Source organism: Benincasa hispida, chromosome 5 (genome assembly GCF_009727055.1).
Source record: "Benincasa hispida cultivar B227 chromosome 5, ASM972705v1, whole genome shotgun sequence".
NCBI lineage: Eukaryota > Viridiplantae > Streptophyta > Magnoliopsida > Cucurbitales > Cucurbitaceae > Benincasa > Benincasa hispida.
In genome coordinates, this window is record NC_052353.1 from 733,844 (window position 1) to 753,511 (window position 19,668).

Sequence of the window (19,668 nt, forward strand, 5' to 3'; positions counted from 1 at the left end):
CATCTACGTTTTTACGGACTCATAATGGGTAGTAGTTAGAACCAACTTCTAGGACCCATTTTTTCATCTGTGCCATAATTATTTGAATAAACAATGGGTTTCCCTTTAAAATTAGGAAAAATTGTACGGATGACTCAATTTTAGGGTTCAAAATGTCAAATGATCATTTTTTAAAAAATAATGTCAATTGATCCTCTGCTTACATCATCATGGGATGAGATTATAAAAATGCCCCTCTAGTCTATAGCGCTCAAACTCAATAGTCGTCCCATTCGCTTAAAATTAGGGAAAACAAATTGTTGTACGTGCAAGTGTCGTTCATCTCGCTCTGCAAAACCATCACTGCCGTAATCGAAGTTCTCTACTGGGTTAGTGAATTTAATTTTTGTCTTCCATGTTGTATTGCGTCTGTTTAGGTTGGTCTCGTTTGATCGGTCGTCACGTTCATAACTGGTTTCGCGTCTGTCTTTTATTTTGGGTTTCGATGTGTTCCGCATTGGTTGAGGACGAAGAAGATATAGTTAGATGACAAGTTAGTGGACGAGTTTTGCGAGAGCGAGATGGGATAGAGCGATTCGAGCTAAAGCGAGATGTGCTAGAGCGAGATGAGCTAGAGCGAGATGAGCGAGAGATAGCGAGAGTGAGATTAGCGAGGCTTTTACAGTATATTTTGTTAGTGATTTTTTAGTATGGACCTATTAACTGATAAATTGAATGTTCATTGAACAATGCAGGAGTAATTTAAGATGTTGAAATCTTTGAAAATTCGTGAAGTTGATAGGTTTCCCGGGCAAGTAACTTGTCTGGCCCATGTTGCCAATGCCAACAAGATTGTAAAGCAGAAGCTCACCGAAAGGCAGTTAGAGATGTTCAAGAGAACAGTTTTTGGTCGATTTCTAGACATTGAACTTGTATTCAACAACCCTCTAATCCACCATATGTTATTGTGGGAAGTGAAGAACTCAGGAATGGACTCAATCAGTTTCTTTGTCAGAGGAAAGGTCGTCACATTTTCAAAGGACGACTTTTTGTTGATCACTGGTTTGTGGCGGTCTCTTACGCGAGTTGGACGGAGTGAGGAGTCCTCACACGAACTTTTTACCAAGTACTTTGGTAGTCGGTTGGCCTCAGACACATTCCACTTGCATTTGCTTGAAGAAGAATACAAAGAATTGGTATTTGAAAATGATGATGATGCAGTGAAAATTACCCTAGTATACTACACAGAGGTTGCAATGATGAGTAAAAACAAGCAAAAGAATGTTGTGGATCGTACCCTATTTGATGATGTTGAGGACATAGACTACTACAACTCTCTTGATTGGGGTACAATTATTTGGCAGAGGACACCCGACTCTCTGAAGATCGCACTTAAAGACAAGGTTGGTCTATACAAGGAGAAGATGAGGGGAAATAAAAATTATGTTGTGAAGTACTCGCTCCGTGGATTTCCCCAAGCATTCCAGGTAGATGTTTCTTAACCTAACTTTATCTTTGGTTTAACATTAACATAGTTATAAATTTGAGTTGTTTGGACTTAGGTGTGGACGTACAAGATCCTTTCGTTAATAGCAGGAAATGTTGCCACTCGAAAGAGCAATGTAGCCATTCCTCGTATATTACGGTGGTCATGCTCCCACTCAGTGTCATTCAAAACACTTGAGAGAGACATTTTTTAGTATGAAAATGTAAGTGTAATCTATGTAGCCACAGTATGTTTATTCGGTAGTTAAATGTATACTAACCATCTTACTGGGTTCCTTAATGCAGACAAAAGTAAAAAAGGGTCTTGTCATGTCTGAGGCTAAGAAGGAGTTTCGGGACGCCCCAATTGATAGACGGGCCGTAAGACAAGCACACTCCGACACCGAGAGTTCAGGGAGCTCTAGCAGTCCAAATAGTGATGGTGGTTCAGAAGGTGGGGAAGGTGAACATGAGGGTAATTCAGAAGATGGAGCGAGGGATGAAGAATTTGATGGGGATCAAAACATCCACCAGCCTACTTACACTCCCAGTGAAGATATGTTTCATAGTGTGCAGGTGGTTAGTGACGTACGTCCTGAGTTTGAGGAGGAGTGTTCTATCCCGGAGGATTCGGGCTGCAGGGAAGGAGGCAATGTTGATCCTGATGTATATGCCTACTTGCGGAGCATTAACAGCTCAATATTAAGCTTGGATGCCCGTGTATCGAACCTAAAGATGGACGTGAGAGACATGAAAGCACAATTGTCAACTATTTTGTCTCTATAACAGTCAATGAAAGGTTCCACAATGCCAACGAGGTCTCCCACTCCACAGACAGGACATGATGCCACTATGTCCCCCATCCCGACTGTACGTAGGTCACCTACCCCACCTCCACCTAAGTCACCTACCGCACCTCCACCTAAGTCATTGATCCCACCTTCACCTTCATCTGTACAACTCGATATCATGACCTCCTCTAATATCCTACATCTCGATTCACAAGTATGATCATTATGTGATTCGAAAATTTCTTTCTTCATATTTGTTATTCAATATGTTCAGCATTTTGTTATATTTTTGTAGGTTATGGTCGAGAGTAGAAAAACAACACGTAAGAGGAAGGCCGTTGATAAGTACACACCTCCCATAGAACCAAAAAAGAAAATAACAAAAGAGAAGGAAGTTAAGGTTCAACTTCCTTTGGATCGTCCAAATATTAAGTACCCTCTCCCTGGGGTACCTACGATGCAGTTTAAAGCGACGATCCAATACTCCTTGGAGCATGAGGTTCCAGCAGCTATATTGAAGAAAATGGTAAACTGGATTACCGATAAGAATACGGACAACGAGGTTCGAGAAAATGCAGTTCAGCCATTATCCAAAATCTTTTTCCAGGAGTTGACTGAACCAAGTTCATGGGTTGAGTGTAACGTAAGTGTACGATCCTTGTCCTTTTTATCAAGTACATACAGTTATAAACCCTCTCCTAACGTATATCTTATTCTGGATGCAGACCCTAAATATCATTTTTGAGTTCATGAAAGAAAAATTCTATAGGTGACCAGACATGTGTATGGCTCGTTTCACCATCCTGCCAATTGGAATAACGGTAACCATTTACTGCACTTTTGAATAGGAATACGTTGGTTGACTATTATGTGTTTTAATGTTCTTTTCGTTGTGTAGAGTCATCTAAATTCTCGAGATGGGGTCTACAAACATATCAAGAACAAGTCGACCTTGGATGTTATCGTAGCATGGGCGGATGAGACGTTACCAGATTATGTCATGGGTAAATTTAATGTCATGTGGTCAGATGTGGACTTCGTATACACGGCCACAAACATTGATCAACATTGGATGTTGATAGCATTCGATCTAAATAGAGGTCGGTTGTTCATATTTGATTCACTGCCTTCCATGACATCGAAGAAGAAGCTGGAGGCTTTCCTTGAACCGTTGACTTACACCCTACCTTTGCTTTTTCACTACTGTGACCTGAAACGTTCGAAGCCGGACATCGAAACGTCTCATTAGAAGATAGCCTGACCTACCTCTACGAATACACAGCACAGGTCATTAGATTGTGGAATTTTTGTTGTAAAATTCTTATAACATTTAATGATTGGTAGTGACCCATCTGTAATAATTCAAAATAAGATGACTGACTATAGGATGCAATTGGCATGTCAATTGTAGACAAACACTTCATATTATTGATGTACATGTATATTATGTATATTATTGATGTAATTTAGCTTTTACTAATATGTTATTTAAATTGTTAGTGTAGAACTACCATGAATACAGAAGATTCATTCATGAATAGCGAATAAGTTAAATTAAACTTAGATAAGCGAGACATCTGAAAGGATTCATTAATTACACTTATAAAAGGGATTCATTGCCAATAAGTTAAATTAAAAGCGAGATGTGTTAGAGCAAGATGAGCGAAAGTGAGATGCGCGAAAGCGAGATGCACGAGAGCGAGATGTGCAAGAGCAAGATGAGCGAGAGTGAGAAGTTTCCAGAATGGTTCAAGAATAGCCAAACTCTAGTAATCAAACTTATAAAGTGAGATATCTGAAGAGATTCATGAATGGACAAACTCTAGTAATCAAACTCATAAGCGAGACATTAGAAGTTTCCAGAATGACAAGTGGCACATAAAAAATTACAGTTTTGAGGATTAAAGTGGCACATAGAATGTTACAGTTACATAGACAAGTGGCGTTTAGACAATTACAAAGAAAATTGGCACATAGACAACTACAATCGACCGACATTTGAATCATTTGTATTAGAGTCAATGGGTCGCCCGGTCGTCAGCGGTTCACTGCAGTTTTGCCGATTATGCCCGTAGTTCCCACACCTACCACATTTTATTTGTCTACGTTGTTCTCCTCTTGATGGTATTCTTTGTACTCTTCGTCGCTCGACCTATACTACTCTTCTAGAAGGTGCAATATGCTTTTCCACATATCCCGGAGGTCTCTTCCATTCAGATATGTGACCGAGTGGATTTACAGGCTCTGCATAAGCAGCCATGAGGGAGTCAATGCTATAGAATGGTCTGCACAAACCATGGATGGGGATGTTTCTTTCTCGCGCAGCCACAATCACATGCAAACATGGGATACCGAGTGAGTCAAATTCCTTAGATGTGCATTCCTTTGTATGGAGGTTCACAATACCGTCCAATCGATTGTCCCGCACATGGATCCTATAACAATCAATCGGCTCAACTCGATATCGTCTGCCTTTGTCACACTCAGTTGCTAATCGGTTTTCACAGTAGTCCGAGTGTGACGTCGTTCGAGATGCCTAATAATTTCACCATTCATAAAAACATGACTGGATGAGGCCTCGAACGTGTTCCAACAAGCACATTATGGGCAGCTGTCGATATTCTTTGGTCAATGAATTGAAACACTTTGCACTATTGGACATCATGTTATCGTATCTTCGTACTGTTTGGTAAACATGCGCCCACCTTTCAAGACCAATATCCTCCAAATATCTCAATATTGCACCATTTCGAAGAGTACGTAGTTGGTCCCAGTGTGCTTGGAACTCTGACATGCAAAATGCCCTGGCTGCATCCTTGAACGTCCCAACAATCGTGTTATCAAAGTTCTAAAGAATATTATTTTCTAGGTGGTAGGTGCACAATCCATGAAATGCTGTGGAAAAAACTGTACGAATGACATTGCCAATAGATACTGCTCGATCGGATACAAACACCAAGTTAGGGGGTTCTCCAATGGCACACTTCAAGTTCGACATAAACCACTTTCAAGCTCGATCAGTTTCATCGTCCACTATGGCATATGCTAGTGGGTAAACTTGGTTGTTGCCATCCATGGAGACGCCGACCAACATGGTCCCTTTGTATTTTCCTTTCAAATGCGATCCATCAACAATTATCACCGGCCGACAACTTGAAAAACCTCTAATACAAGGTCCTAGTGCCATAAACATGTACTTGAAATGGACATCATTTTCAAGTTCGATTTCAAACCTTGTACCTGGATTCTCCATCTTTAACGCTTCACTATATGCATGTAGAACAGCGTAAGACTCTTTTGGAGTACCCCTGGCGAGAGCATAAGCGGTTTCCCTTACACGCCACGCCTTATCGTAACTTATGTTTACGCCGTACTCTCTCCTCATATTCTAGACAATGTGACAAGGTTTATAAACACGTCCTATGCCTGTAAACTTGTCTTTAATTAGTTCACCGACTACCGCAACAGTTGCTTGTCTATGGTATGATTTAAAATTCCAATAGAACATGTGTGCGACCGCATATACTTTGTGATCTTAAATATGTCACACACTGGAATTTTAACCGCACGAAGCTCCACTTACAATTATCCTCTATACATTTAACAGTGAACAAAAACTTAGTTGACTTCCTTATCTTATATTCAAAATTATTGTTTATGAATAGAATAGACAATCTCATTTTTAAATCACTCTTACTCAAAAAAATTTGACCAACTTCAACATCTGTCTCGGATGAAGAGGTGCCATGCATAATCAATTCCCCTCTATAACATGAAGACATGGAATTCAATCCTCCTGATCTCTCAGTAATAGCCACTGCAGGTCTATGCACCTCTGAAGGACCACAGTCCATAGAATTTAATCCTTCTGATCTCTCATTATCGATCATGAAAGGATCACGCTCTTCTGAAGGACCACAATCCATAAAATTCAAGCCTGCTGATCTCTCATTACCAGGCACAGGTCTGTTACATTGAGTTTCTCTTTCCAAGTCCACTGTACGAATGTTGTCATTGTCTATTGACAATGTTGATGGTTGAGTGTTCATAGACAATGGGATATCACCCTCTTCTCGATTAAGCTCATATAATGCCTCGTATTGTCTGTTTACACCTATACGATCATCACTTATATTCACATTTTCGTCGTGGTATGATTTTAGTGTTACATATATCTGAATTGTAGAAAGATCGTCCCGACAAAGAACGAAGTCAACATCACCACCATTTTGTATGTAGTGTGGAGGGGCTTCAAAGTCAAGCTTATATTTAACCCTCATAACAACATCAAACTCTGAGCAACTTACATTTGCAATCTTGTAAACGTGAGCTTCAAGTTCTTCATATTTCAAGGTAATAGGCACAACGATTCCTGTTAGCTCGCCTCCAACATACAAATTTTGGTTCTCATCCCAATGATCTCCGTATCGAATTAGTACACACTTTTGTGTCATCCTACAAAGCAAGAGAACATTTTTTATTAAACAGATAGTAATACACATGGATCTCTCTCGCTGTCGCTCCCACGCCTCTTGCTTTCTTGTCTCTCACTCTCGTGTTTCTCGCTGTCACTCAAGCTCATTCTCTCGCTGTTGCTTAAGCCCACTCTCTCGCTGTCGCTCAATGTCACTCTCTCCACCTTTCTCTTTGTCCCTCTTTCTCACACCCTTTTTGTTATGCTATTTTACAATGTCTATACATACCTGTTTTGAGACCACGTTTCTACAAATACCAATGAGACCAAGTTCAAGAAAAGTCTATTCCGTTCTGAAAATCCCATTTTGAAGACTCCGTTTAGTTTCGAAAAACTCCGCTCTGGAAAACCTCGTTCAATAGATCTCCATTTAACAAAATGACAGTTCAAATGAAGTTTAGATTTTAAAGAATACACCATTTTGCTGTGTGTTAACGATTTTAAGTTGTAGATAGATTTCGTGAAAATTGTCAAATCAATCGTACAATGACAAACAATCACACCACGATGAAAGATGAACAGACAACGAGAGCGAGATTAGCGAAACAGAGCGAGAGCGAGAGGGTTATTAAGGGCGATTTTTGTAATCTCATCCCGTGATGACGTAAACAGGAGGTCAATTGACATTATTTTTTAAAAATAGGTCATTTGACATTTTGGACCCTAAAATTGGGTCATCCATACAATTTTTCCTTAAAATTGCTTGGTTTTTATCCTTGGTCTCTGTCATTGTACCTAATTTCTGGGACAGTTTGCCTTAATTCAAACAACTTTTATGCTGCCAAAAGAGAGTTTTTCGCCCAGCGTCTACTACCAAAAAATTTGTTTACTTCTTTTTGGGCAACATTGTTGGCCTTTACATATCGCTTAATTTGGGTGTATTCGGAATTGCTACATAAATTTATATATCCATGACGGGTCAGTAGTTTATACAATATTACATTACAAAGCATACATCGGAGGAACCATTGGATGATTTGTGCAATATCATCTTTAGTGATATACAAGAGCCAATCTCGAAGTAGTAATATCTGTCGATGACAAGAGGCCTCTGTTATTTCCAGGATCTAGCTTGGCTCGAAAAAGCCTGGAGGTATCAGACATCTGCCTCACAAAACGTGTAAATCGAACCCAATTACTATATTCAAACATGTTCTTGTCCATCCTCACAAAATTGAAAGAAAACGAGGGCTTCTCCAACCCATCTGTATAAACCCTTGACATCTTTACAACCTGTTGAAACGAGTCGTCATCCAACCTTGATGCTGAGTTTTCACCTTCCAAAGGTATGTCACACACCCGGGCAGCTGTCAGCAGCTGCCGGAGAAACCCTTCTGGGCTACTAACAGGGTTCATCTGCTTTTCTACTACATCTTTCATTTCGAAGCATGAACAACAGATAGTGAACCTATACCTACCAAACATGCGAACAATTGGGAGATATCCATCTCGGATTGAAGTATTGTAGTACCCAGCCGTTAACTCCGATGGGTGAGATTTTGTTGCGTAATGCCAATGAATCGCACCTAATTTGGCCGACAAATTTACTTCAATACCTCTAAAAATGGTTTCAGCGTCCTTGCATAGTCTCTCCCCATGTAGTAGAAGCATTTCTGAGTACCATTTGAGAAAAAATTCCCCATAAGGGGTGTTCCAAGAACCCTCATCACCCTTAAAAAACTCTGTTTGTTCAGGATTGTTCATCAAATTGCTAGCACCAATTGGACCTCCATTTCCCCATTCACGCACCCCAACATTTTGAGCACAAGCATTCAGAGATGCAAGCATATACTAAACCAAAGCAGTAAGAAAAGAAATCAGAACAAGTTCTAGAAATGCAATTAGAATCGAAGTAAAGGGTGAAGAAGCTCTACTCGTTCCTCTACCTTATCGTAACATTGAAATTCTCCGAGCTCGCGGGAGCGCCATGCCCATGCTAACTTCTGGGAAGGGGCTGAAGGATATCTTAGTTCACCAGCTGGACCCATTCCAACTTGAATTCCCTGTAATATGAACATTAAGAAATGGATGTAAGTGCCAAATTCAGAGACAAGGAGTTTGATAATTGATGTTGCAGATTAAGCGGAATTTACCGTTATAATGGCTCCAAGATAAGGTCTAAAAGTGTCTCTGAAATTTCTCATAAAATCTGCATATGCTTGGATAGGTGATCGTCCACGCAAAACAGGAAGAGTGTCACATCCAAGAGTAATATATTCCGAATTTCTCCTTCCAAATCTGTCAGAATATGCTAAATCGGGATCTTTATTAATCTCTTCAAGTACCCATTTAGGAAGGGGAATCCTTAACGTTTTATTGGGGAAACAAAGGGGAAATAGAGGAGAGACTTCAGATTCAATGGCAGATAAACCATTATCTTAGAACGATGAAAGTTCTATGAAATTTAAAGTAGTTCACTTTTCCCGCAAGACAATTATTATTTCACATGAAGTATTACATGAACAAATTTTCATTTTATATAAACTAAATCTATCAGCTTACAATTTTATAGGTAGTTAACAAACATAATTCATAAATGCAATGTACAAACAAAAGGAGGCAAAGCCTCGAGAAAGTCAATACAAGAGGCCTGACAATTGGCTTTAGTCATAGGAGTATAATAATAATAATAATAATTTAATACTAAAACAGCACAGCAGAAATTGACAGCCATATCTTGGCAACAAACAAGGGAAAGGAAAAGTTCTGGATAAGAAGAAAACTTTGATTGAGTTATGACATAGTATGATTGACAGATAAGCTCTGGAGCCATGCAATGAATGGGCTGAAGGACTATGGAGCGATCAACCATGTAATGAATCCTCAACTTCATCCTTTTCTATCGTCTCGTCTTACAAGATGATCCATATCTAGTGTTATTTTATGATCTATCGATAAATGACTTTTTACCTTTGAAAATCTCTCTTAAAAGCACCGTCTTCTTTGGTTCTTGTCTTGAGACTATCTAGGAGTTTTAAGGCCATAGGAAACGCCTTTTGCACTATTTGAAGAGAAACACCTTTTTATTGATTTGATACATTTTATTTATTTATTTACTTTTACAAAAAAAGTGTAACAGAGAATGCATGAACGATTGAAGATAAAACCAAAACCTATAAACCTTCCAAAAAGAAGCTAACAAAAACACACAGCTACCAAAATTATCAAGTAGGGAGGGAACCACCGAGAACAATGATATTGAGCCAAATTAAACATTTCCTCCCACCCTGACTTCTTATCATTAAATTATATTGTTATTCCTATATTCAAAATACGAATTCATTATTGCTCCTCTCTTTCTATAAAAGTGAGAGTTTTTGCTTACTTTTCCAATACTTTCCAACATAGCAGCTGAGAGGCATTCTTTAACATCCCAATCCATTACTCATGACCATGAGCTTAGAAGCACTGGCACGAAGATAAGAGGTGGACACAACATGATACGGATATGACAAGGCGTCAGTTTCTAAAAAAGTAGGACAGCGGACACATTTTTTGAAAATAGAATGTGTATGTCATGATATATGGGGATTCAAACCTCCGATTTTAAGAGTACATGTCAATTACACACTGAGATATGCTCACTTGAATATATGTGGCTTTACACCCTTCCCCCCACCCCCACCAAACTCACAGTGGCATTAAAATCCAAATAAAGGCCTCTTATTTCTTTGGATACTTCTGCTTCCATGTTATGGTTGATAAATTAACCTCTAGTGCAACATGTGCAACAGTCAAAGTGTGGGATAAGTTATCCCACAATGGCACTAGAGTCCAAATAAAGATCTCTTAGTTTGTTTATTTTTGTGGGACATCCCTTCCAAGAACGGCAAGCCTCTTTTGGTCCCTTTGGTCTGAACAAATGAGGGATTTTCAATGATAAGCACTCGACCTTTGAGAGTTTAGAGATTTGGTTCTTCTTAATTCTTTGTATTAGTGTAAATGTTCACAACCTTTTGAAAATCAAAGTCTTTTTACATAAAGATTTTCTTATCCTCCCCTACCTGGGTTTTATTGTCCCCCCAAGTCAATAAAATGTTTACTGAGTTGTCCCAATTCTGAATGAGTTAGCACCCTCTTGCTATTAGATTTCATTATATTGCATTTCTATCCCACTTATCACTCACTCACATCTCCGTTGAACATGATACCACATGCAGCAAAGAAAAAGATACCTTAAAGGCTAATCTCCAAAGCTAGTAATCTTTCCTTTTTTAGGAAACCGAACGGTGAACTTTCATTGAGGAAAAAAAATGAAAGAGTACAAGGGTATATTAAAAAATAAGCCTCAAAACAACAAGAGTCCAACACTAAGGACCCCAATACAGATGAATGAGACCAATATCATAGTAACATAAAGATCTAGTGACCGACCCCTATTGAGAAGAGTTCAATCTCACTACCTCCCAAATCTCCTCCCCGGATTTCTCCTCCTCTCTAAAAATCCTATTGTCCCGCTCAGGCCAAATACCCTACAAATTAGCAAAGAAATTCACACCACTTTGCCCCTCCCCCTAAAGGAAGGGTGCATAAGCACCTCCTCCAGCAAAGATCGCTCATTCTCTATGGCGAGCCCCACTAACACAAAACGACCTTCGCTAATGATCCCAAAGGTAGTTTGCAAACTAGAAATCCCACAGCAAATGATTTAGATCCAACCAATGCCTTCAGCAGAGAATGCACCATTGCGGGAGCAAGATGAAGAGAGAGTTTCGTTAAACACGATCCAAGGTATTAGCTCTCCCAAATAAGCCTCGCCGCAAAAAACCTTAACCTTTTTTGGAATTTAACCTTCCATAAAGAGGAAAAAACTGAATACAGTCATCGAAGCAGGGGGAAGATAAAATGTGAAAATAGGAGTGGCAAGAGAACCCCCTAGAAGGTCGGCCACCAACCGAGAGGAAAGAGCAAATTTTTGCAGCAATAACTCATGCTATGATGCAAGAGGTTCTTCAGTTCCTGTCGTTTCATGATGAGGACCAGACCCATAGGTGAGAGCATTTCAATCCTCCAAAGACCAGTCATATTTATTCTCACTAGTCACCAAAACAGGACAGTTCGAATGGCCAGAGCCTTCACGCTTGACAACCTCTACAAGTGCTCCTCATCCGTTACTGGTTTTTCTCAATCCACAACTTTTATTTCTCATCTCCTTGCAGAATTTTTGACTGAGGGGGTTGAGGGCAATGGTTGGAAGGGTTCAGAGTGCCACTGGACAGCAACCATATTCAATGCTTCTTACTCTACTTCTTCGACCGTAACTCATGCCAACCTCCACGGATAAGGATTTCCATTCAATCTATGTAGAGTGTCTTGAAGTTACAGGAAGGAGGGAATTGAACGAGAACTCAAAATGGAAAAAAGAAAAAAGGACATAGAGGAAGAGGGAGGTTTAGGATTTGAGGCTGGGAGTAAGGAGAGGATGAGTCATTTTCCACTTCTTCTCTAGTTTGCTTAGTGCTGAATTTTAAAATTGTATGGATACATGTGTATGTCAGCTTTTTTTTCCTCTTCTTTTTTAACAACTCGCCATTAAATATTAGAGGGCTATGGCACTTATATTCATATAACACTGCATTATACTCCAAATCTCTGACCTCTCAAAAATTCTTGCTCTAAAGTTGTAATTTTAACTCTATTCAATAGAATACAGCTGCCAAGAAGACAGTTCTTACAGAAAACCATATATCTGCAGATTCTTGTTCTTGTTTTACCTATGTTCTATAGACCAACTTATGTGTCCTGTCCCCCTAGAACTCACCCTCCGCCAACCCAGAGGCTATCCAGAAAGAAGAAATGCGAGAAATATCTATAGTGGTGTTACGCGGTATTAACTAGGCAACAAATAACATTAAAAACAGAGAAATTAAACCGACTAACCAGTGAGGATCGTCCGGCCCAATGCCATGTTGATTGAATGTAAACACAGCGCGAACTTTAAGACCAAACCGACGAGCCATAGCTACAATTTCCAAATAGCCTTTCCAATTATAAGAACAAGGCACATCCGTCTCCACCAAACCCCACCAAACTTCAATCACCACGCCTTCAACTCCAGCCGCAGCAAGTGCCCTGAAGGACTGCGACATTGCCTTCCGCCTCCGCAGCTGACCATCCGGAGACACAGCATCAAGAGGAAGCGTAACGAACACAGCAGAGCCAGTGTTTCGACGTTCCAGAGAAAACCCATGATGGAGAAGCTCGTATTGAACATCGCCGTTGTCCGGAGCGCCAAAAAAACCAGCAGCGGCGGAGAAGATGGAGGAATTGAGACGGGAAGAGATGAAAAAGGTGCGAGGAGAAATGGAAGGGAATGGAGAGAAGGAAGAAGGGTCAGTTCTGGAGGAGGAGAAAGAAGCAGAAGGGGAAAAGGTTGGAGGAGATGGAGAAGCGATGGCCATGGAAGAATGGAAATTGAGATTAGGGTTTGGAATGGTTGTGGTTCAGAGAAGAGGGAAAGAGTAGAGGTTTAATAATAATTTGAAAATAATTGTCGGAATGAGAGATAAAACCTTCCAGTTCGAAGACAAAATATTCGTTTTGATCCTCTATTTATGTCTCAAATGTTCTTTTAACTCTAAAACGGATTGAACAGGTTTTAAAATAATAGCAAAAATTAATTGATTATTAGAGTATCAATAGACACCGTTTAAAATTCATAAACTAAATAAACATAAACCTTAAAATGGATGAATTTACCTTCCACTTTTACTTGCAAATGTAATTGTTTATTCTTGTGAATAATGTAGAAACTTGTGTAATCACTAATACAAATGACTTGACTACACACAGAAAAACTTTCAAACAATACTTCTACAGTTGTTATTAGCTCTCATCCTATGTAGACAAGCTTCTAAGATTCAAGTATTGCAAAAGGCGATGACTGAGAGTATGGCACATTAGTAAGACGAGACACTTGGTTTTTGACACCTTTACCTCCTACAAAAGTGTTATCAGTTGCAAATGACAAAACTCCCATGATTCAATTAAGCAAGCCTTGTTTCCAAAGGACACCACCGAAAGAAGGTGTTTAGCTCTATGGTTAAGAAGCCAACAATACATATCATCCTCTCATTGTCTACTCAATTTGAAAGATAGATTATTTATAATTGATTATCACAAGTCATACACGGTTGGGATTGATGTTTTAAATCTCGTGATTTCGTAGTTTGTAAATTATTTGTACAATGAATTTTTTATTTAATAAAATAAAGTATTATTTTATTTGACATTAGTCTACATTAACTCAAAACCAATAAACTAAAATCCAAGGTTATTTAATGTAGCTTAAACATGTATGTGGTGACATACAAGTGGATCATGTTTAAGTAATAACTTGAATGGTTTGTAGTAGATGGATAAGGTTGAGTACCTTACCTTAGTGACACTACGAATATGACCTACTTTGTAATTGTTACAATTGTTGTAAAATGTTAAAAATGATTTGATCATAATCATTAATGTGTAGACATATGAATTGGGGTATCCTATACAAATAGTTTGTATAAGACCGAACCACGAAATGATTAGCCTCTCCCTATAACACGGTTGCTAGAAGAGACTTACATTTCACGAGGATGGGCATAGGTGACTTGACCTTAATCTTGAGTGAGTTGTGAACTGCCTATAAGGGCGGTCTTTTGATCTATATGGATAAGAGTGGCCAGATTCGTTGACTCAATATGCCTACAAATTTTGGGGATTCGTTCAAGTGGAGAGTTAGGAACACAGCTACACAAGAAGAAATTCGCTCTTTCCCGTTATTAAGATAAGTAGATAAATTGTTCCCTTAAGGACTAATTCCAAGTTTTGAACAATGAGGCACCTCACCCTCTCACTTGCCAAAGAGGGGTCTAGTTATAATTAGATGATGACTAATTGTTCATTAGAGGGATCGGTAGTACTTAGAGTTAGATGTAACTATAGGGGGTAAAACGGTAATTTCGACCCAACTATAGTTACAAGCAATTTGTGAATGATCAACTTATTGTTGATTGGTTACATTCAGTGGACACATAAATATATCTACAATGCAAATAGTACAATTGTCGATTTTTAATGGAGTGACTGACAGTTAATGATATTGATTAATTTAATTGAGTTTAATTAATTAATCTTATACCATTAGAGCTTCTAATATGTAGGTTCATAAAGTACATTTCTAGCTCAATAAGGGTTTAATGAAAATCAATTAATTTTATATTAATTTGAATTGTTCAAATTAATTAAAAGAAATTAATTGTATGAGATGCAATTAATATAATGTATATGGATATCTTATGACATAAAGTTTAATGAGAGAGATAAATATTTGAATGTGATTCAAATATTAATTATATGAATGAGATTCATATAAAAATTATAGATTAAAATTAATATGAATATGATTCATATTAAAATTATAGGTTATATTATATGGGATATAATATATAATTTTATTTAGTTATATTAATCTAATATAGCTAAATTGTAAAACAACTCCCTTGGGAGTTATTTCACGTATCAAACGGAGTTATGAAAATAATTCCCCTCATCTCTCATATACAGGGGATGGCAGAGAGTTTGGTTGGTAGTTCAATCGTGAAAACATGGTGAAGAAAAATCTCTCCAAGTTTTCTTCTTCTTCTCTAGATCTCTTTTAAAAGTTCTCCAATTCCCTCAACAAAATCCTCGACAAGCCCACAAATCCATCATGATTTAAGCAAGAATGACACTAGTGGTGGTGTTCATCTTTGGAGAAGTTGTTGTATTCATGAGAAGGTCTGTTCATGATCATTAGGAGAGGATTGCGTGAAGATTGGTTTTCTATAAGGGTAAGTTTACAGATCTTTCCCTTCCTTTTTGTTTATTTTATACAACATGCTTTACGTGATATCTATCTTCTTTGTATTGTAAATTCTCTATTTTATTTCATCCCAAAATCAAATTCTTTGACACAAAAGCAATCATTCGCTTCCGCTGCGGGAATTTCATTCCTACACACATAATATTATAACAAGAGTAATAACAACATATGGAACAAACAACAAAGTTAGTGGTAGACAAGACAAAGTTTGATTACTCGATTCGGTACAATATCACCTACGTTCGGGGGTAGTGTGCTCTAGGAAAGAAACTTCACTAATATAAAGTTAAACAATTATAACGGTGACTTATCTATTGAAAGAGAATATCTATAAAGACTGATAAACAACCTAACTTTAGTGCATATTAATTTAGGCTCCCCTAAGTGTGAGACCCTCTCTCAACCACTTTCTTGACATTTCCTTGTCTCATAAGAAATACTTTTCACTTGAAAAACTTAGGCTCTCCGTAAGTATAAGAATTCTTCCCACAAAAGATTGCTTCATGACAAGATATTCTAGAGAACGCATCTTAATTAACAGGTAAACGAGTCTTTCAAAAAATTCAAGATAGATAACTTGTTCAGCACAATCTTGTATAGAGAGACATACACGACAGTTACATAGAAGCTCGCTTTCGAACCACACGACAACTTTTTTTTCACAATAAGCAACAACCCTCAAGCGTCGAGAACATCCCACTAAATATTAATAACTTTAGGAAACTAGAAAATATAGACCAAGATCAATCAGCAATGAAAGAAGGGAAAACTCCAGAAAAATAAGGTCGCACAAATAAAATTACAAAAGAAAAGTATTTCCAGACAAAAATAGCGCAGGGTGGAACACCATGCTTGAAATCACAGAGAACGGGTTGTAGAACATAATCGACAACATCATTGCTTATAGGAACGAAAATAAAATATAGTCAACACCAATGCACAAACACAATTCAATTGGGAATTAAGGCAACTCAACGTTAAAATACTTTTCTTTTTAGAGAGATTACTAAAGAAGTTTTATGCAACAACCACAATGTTTTTCCAATTCATCTCAGTCAAAACATGTTTCCAATCTGATAGACCCTCTATAATTAGGAAATATGAAAGGAAAAACAATAGGAATGATAGGAAGGGGGACACAAATGTAAATGAAGAAGTAGAGGGGAATAAAATTAGTTAGAAAAGATGAATGGTGCGGGGACCACACGGGAATAATTTTTACCAAATTTAGTATAAAGCAAGAGAAGGGAAGCGAGGTAAGATATAGAAGATTTTAATCAGTAAGTAGCTTGCGAGCTTGTGTAAGGAGGAAGTCTTGGCTTCCTAGGCCAATTTCGAGCCAAAATAGTAAAAATATAATCGAGTTCTATCAATTTGGTATCAAAGTCGTTCCTTCTTGGGAGGGGCATGGTGAAGAAGATGGAAGCAAGAATGACAGTAATATAAGAACAACTGACCTTACTACAAGTACGGATGGAAAACCGAATGGACCAAAAGATCGTGGAGATGCAATAGGTCACCGAAAAAATCATGGCTGCTAAGATAGAATCACTAGGAGAGACGCTCGAGCAGAAGATGATACGACACTGGAGGTTTAGTCAAAGAAGACGGAATCCCCCGGAGACAGGGAGTCGGGCTCGTCTGAGCGAACTGTGACGGATAAGGGAAAACAACAGGCGATGGAAGGTAGCAGGGAGAGGAGAGAGGTGCCACTATTTGATATGGGATTAAGGAAATTAGAGATCTCCAACTTCAAGGGTGAGGTAGGAGAAGATCTATTGGGGTGGTTTCATCGGGTCGAGAGGTATTTCGTGGTAAACCGTCTGTCGGAGAAGGACAAAATTGAGGCAGCAATATTATGTTTGGAAAGGGAGGCACTAGAATGGCACCAATGGGAAGAGGAAAGGATGTCGATGGACACATGGGCGAAGATCAAAGAGCAACTACTGTTGCGATTTTTACCGGTTAAGGAAGAAGACCGCTGAGCTGAGCTCTTCACACTAAAGCAGGAAGGCAGCGTTCGAGCGTACCAACGGTGATTCAAGCAACTCTCTTGGCCGTTGAAGGATCTTTCGGATGAAACATTGGAGAATAAATTCGTTAGCATGTTGAAGAAGAACATACAAATTGAGATGCGGATGTTCAAGCTTATAGAGCTTAAGGAAAAGATGAGGATGGCCCAAATCATCGAAGACACGAAGGATGCCCAAAGAAAGAAATGGGGTGGGGGTGGCCCAAGCCCAACAAAACCAATTGGGACCGGGGTAGTAGCAGGCCTCAATGCATCCGCGGGTCAGATCGGCACAACCCAAACCATCTCACTCACTCGACAGCCCGAACCATTTCATTTAACCCGAACCGCAGCATAGGTACGTCTTCTAACTCTGTAATGTTGAAGGATGTGAACGGAAAGATGTTCACAGCCGGTGCGTTCAAACGTCTGTCCGATAGTGAAATGTAGAATCGAAGAGACAAGAGACTATGTTACCGCTGTGATGAGAAGTACACCCCGGGCCACCGTTGCAAAAAGAAGGAGTTCAGTATTTTGTTGCACCGTGACGAGGAAGAAGATGAGGTAACAGTCAGTGGAGGAGAAGAACCAGGAAGACCGATGCAACACCGCCGACGACCTTGGAATCTATGGTGGTCGATACCACGGAGAGCGAAGTTGCGGAACTCTCTCTTAATTCTTTAGCTGGAATCGACTCACCCCGAACGATTAAAGTTAAGGAAGCAATCGGGGACAGAGACGTGGTTGTTCTCATAGACAGTGGGGCATCCCACAATTTCATTGATAAGGAGCTGGTAGCGATCCTTGAATTACCGTAAACACCCACGACGAGCTACGACATAATGTTGGGGACGGGAAGCTTTATCCGGACGACCGACATTTGTAAAGGTGTAGTTCTGAACCTCCCAAATCTTACTATTATTAATGACTTTTTTCCCTTACCTCTGGGCAGTGTCGATGTGGATTTGGGGGTCCAATAGTTGATGACGTTGGGACGGGTAGAATGTGACTGGAGTACGTAGAGATAGATTTTCATATCAGAGACTAGAGAATGCACTTAAAAGGAGATCGATGTCTGAGGAAAGCACAAATATCCATCAAGTCTATGTTGAAACTCGTCAGAGAAAAAGGCCAAGGAATTTTGCTCGAGCTGAATTCACTTCTAACTAAAACAGAGGAGGAGGAGGAGCGCCAAACAGAGGAAGGAAACCACCCTGAGATCCTGAAGGTTTTGCAGAAGTTTCAGTCGGTATTTCGGACAGTGGGAGAACTTCCTTCAGCACAACACCACGATCATCACATTGAGCTGAAACCTGGAGCAGACCCTGTGAATGTCCGACCATACCGATACCCTCAATTCTAAAAAGATGAAATCGAGAGGCTAGTAGAGGAGATGCTCTCCGTCAGAGTTATTCAGCCTAGCACAAGTCCATTCTCCAGTCCAGTGTTGCTAGTGAAAAAGAAGGACGACAGTTGGCGCTTTTGTGTGGATTACGGGGCTCTAAACCAAGTGATGGTACCAGACAACTTCCCCATTCCGGTGGTAGATGAGCTTCTTGATGAGTTAGCCGGAGCACTCTTCTCCAAGATCGATCTGAAGTCAGGTTACCACCCAATTCGGGTGGCATCCTCAGATGTCCACAAAACAGCATTCTGCACCCACGAAGGCCACTATGAATTTTTAGTTATGCCATTTGGATTGAGGAACGCCCCATCAACATTCCAATCGGTAATGAACGATCTATTACGACCTTATTTACGTAAATTTGTGTTGGTTTTCATTGATGATATCCTAATCTATAGCTCCTCAATTTGTGATCATGTCTAACATTTGTCTCTTGTGTTGCAAGCATTGAAAGACAACCAACCGGTGGCCAACTTCAAAAAGTGTACATTTGCGGCCAGCCAAATTGATTACCTGGGCTACATGATCTCAGCTGAAGGTGTAGCGGCCGATCCATCAAAGATCGAAGCCATGATGCACTGGCCCAACCCTACCTCTGTAAAATAGCTAAGGAGATTCCTTGGGCTAACTGGGTACTACCACAAATTCGTAGCAAACTACAACATCATTGCATTTCCA

General features: G+C 39.3%; 2 protein-coding genes across 3 annotated transcripts; one reads left to right on the forward strand and one right to left on the reverse strand.

The window, feature by feature from the left end:
* Positions 1–180: 180 nt before the first annotated feature.
* Positions 181–3,661, forward strand: LOC120078361 (zonadhesin-like). Of its 2 annotated transcripts, XM_039032623.1 has the most exons (5): positions 181–1,466; positions 1,542–1,688; positions 1,771–2,469; positions 2,551–2,898; positions 2,981–3,661. In XM_039032623.1, the coding sequence occupies exons 3-5, from the start codon at positions 2,257–2,259 to the stop codon at positions 3,026–3,028; spliced, it is 609 nt and encodes a 202-aa protein (XP_038888551.1). In that variant the 5' UTR covers positions 181–1,466; positions 1,542–1,688; positions 1,771–2,256; the 3' UTR covers positions 3,029–3,661. The 2 variants fall into 2 exon arrangements, with proteins under 2 accessions (XP_038888551.1, XP_038888550.1); XM_039032622.1 differs by lacking the exons at positions 1,771–2,469; positions 2,551–2,898; positions 2,981–3,661.
* A 3,876-nt stretch (positions 3,662–7,537) lies between these two features.
* Positions 7,538–13,259, reverse strand: LOC120077952 (beta-amylase 1, chloroplastic-like). Its single transcript, XM_039032090.1, has 4 exons — positions 12,610–13,259; positions 8,823–9,033; positions 8,616–8,732; positions 7,538–8,520 (listed from the first exon to the last, which is right to left on the reverse strand). Exons 1-4 carry the CDS (start codon positions 13,128–13,130, stop codon positions 7,723–7,725), a joined length of 1,647 nt encoding a protein of 548 aa, XP_038888018.1. The 5' UTR covers positions 13,131–13,259; the 3' UTR covers positions 7,538–7,722.
* Between the last annotated feature and the right edge of the window lie 6,409 nt (positions 13,260–19,668).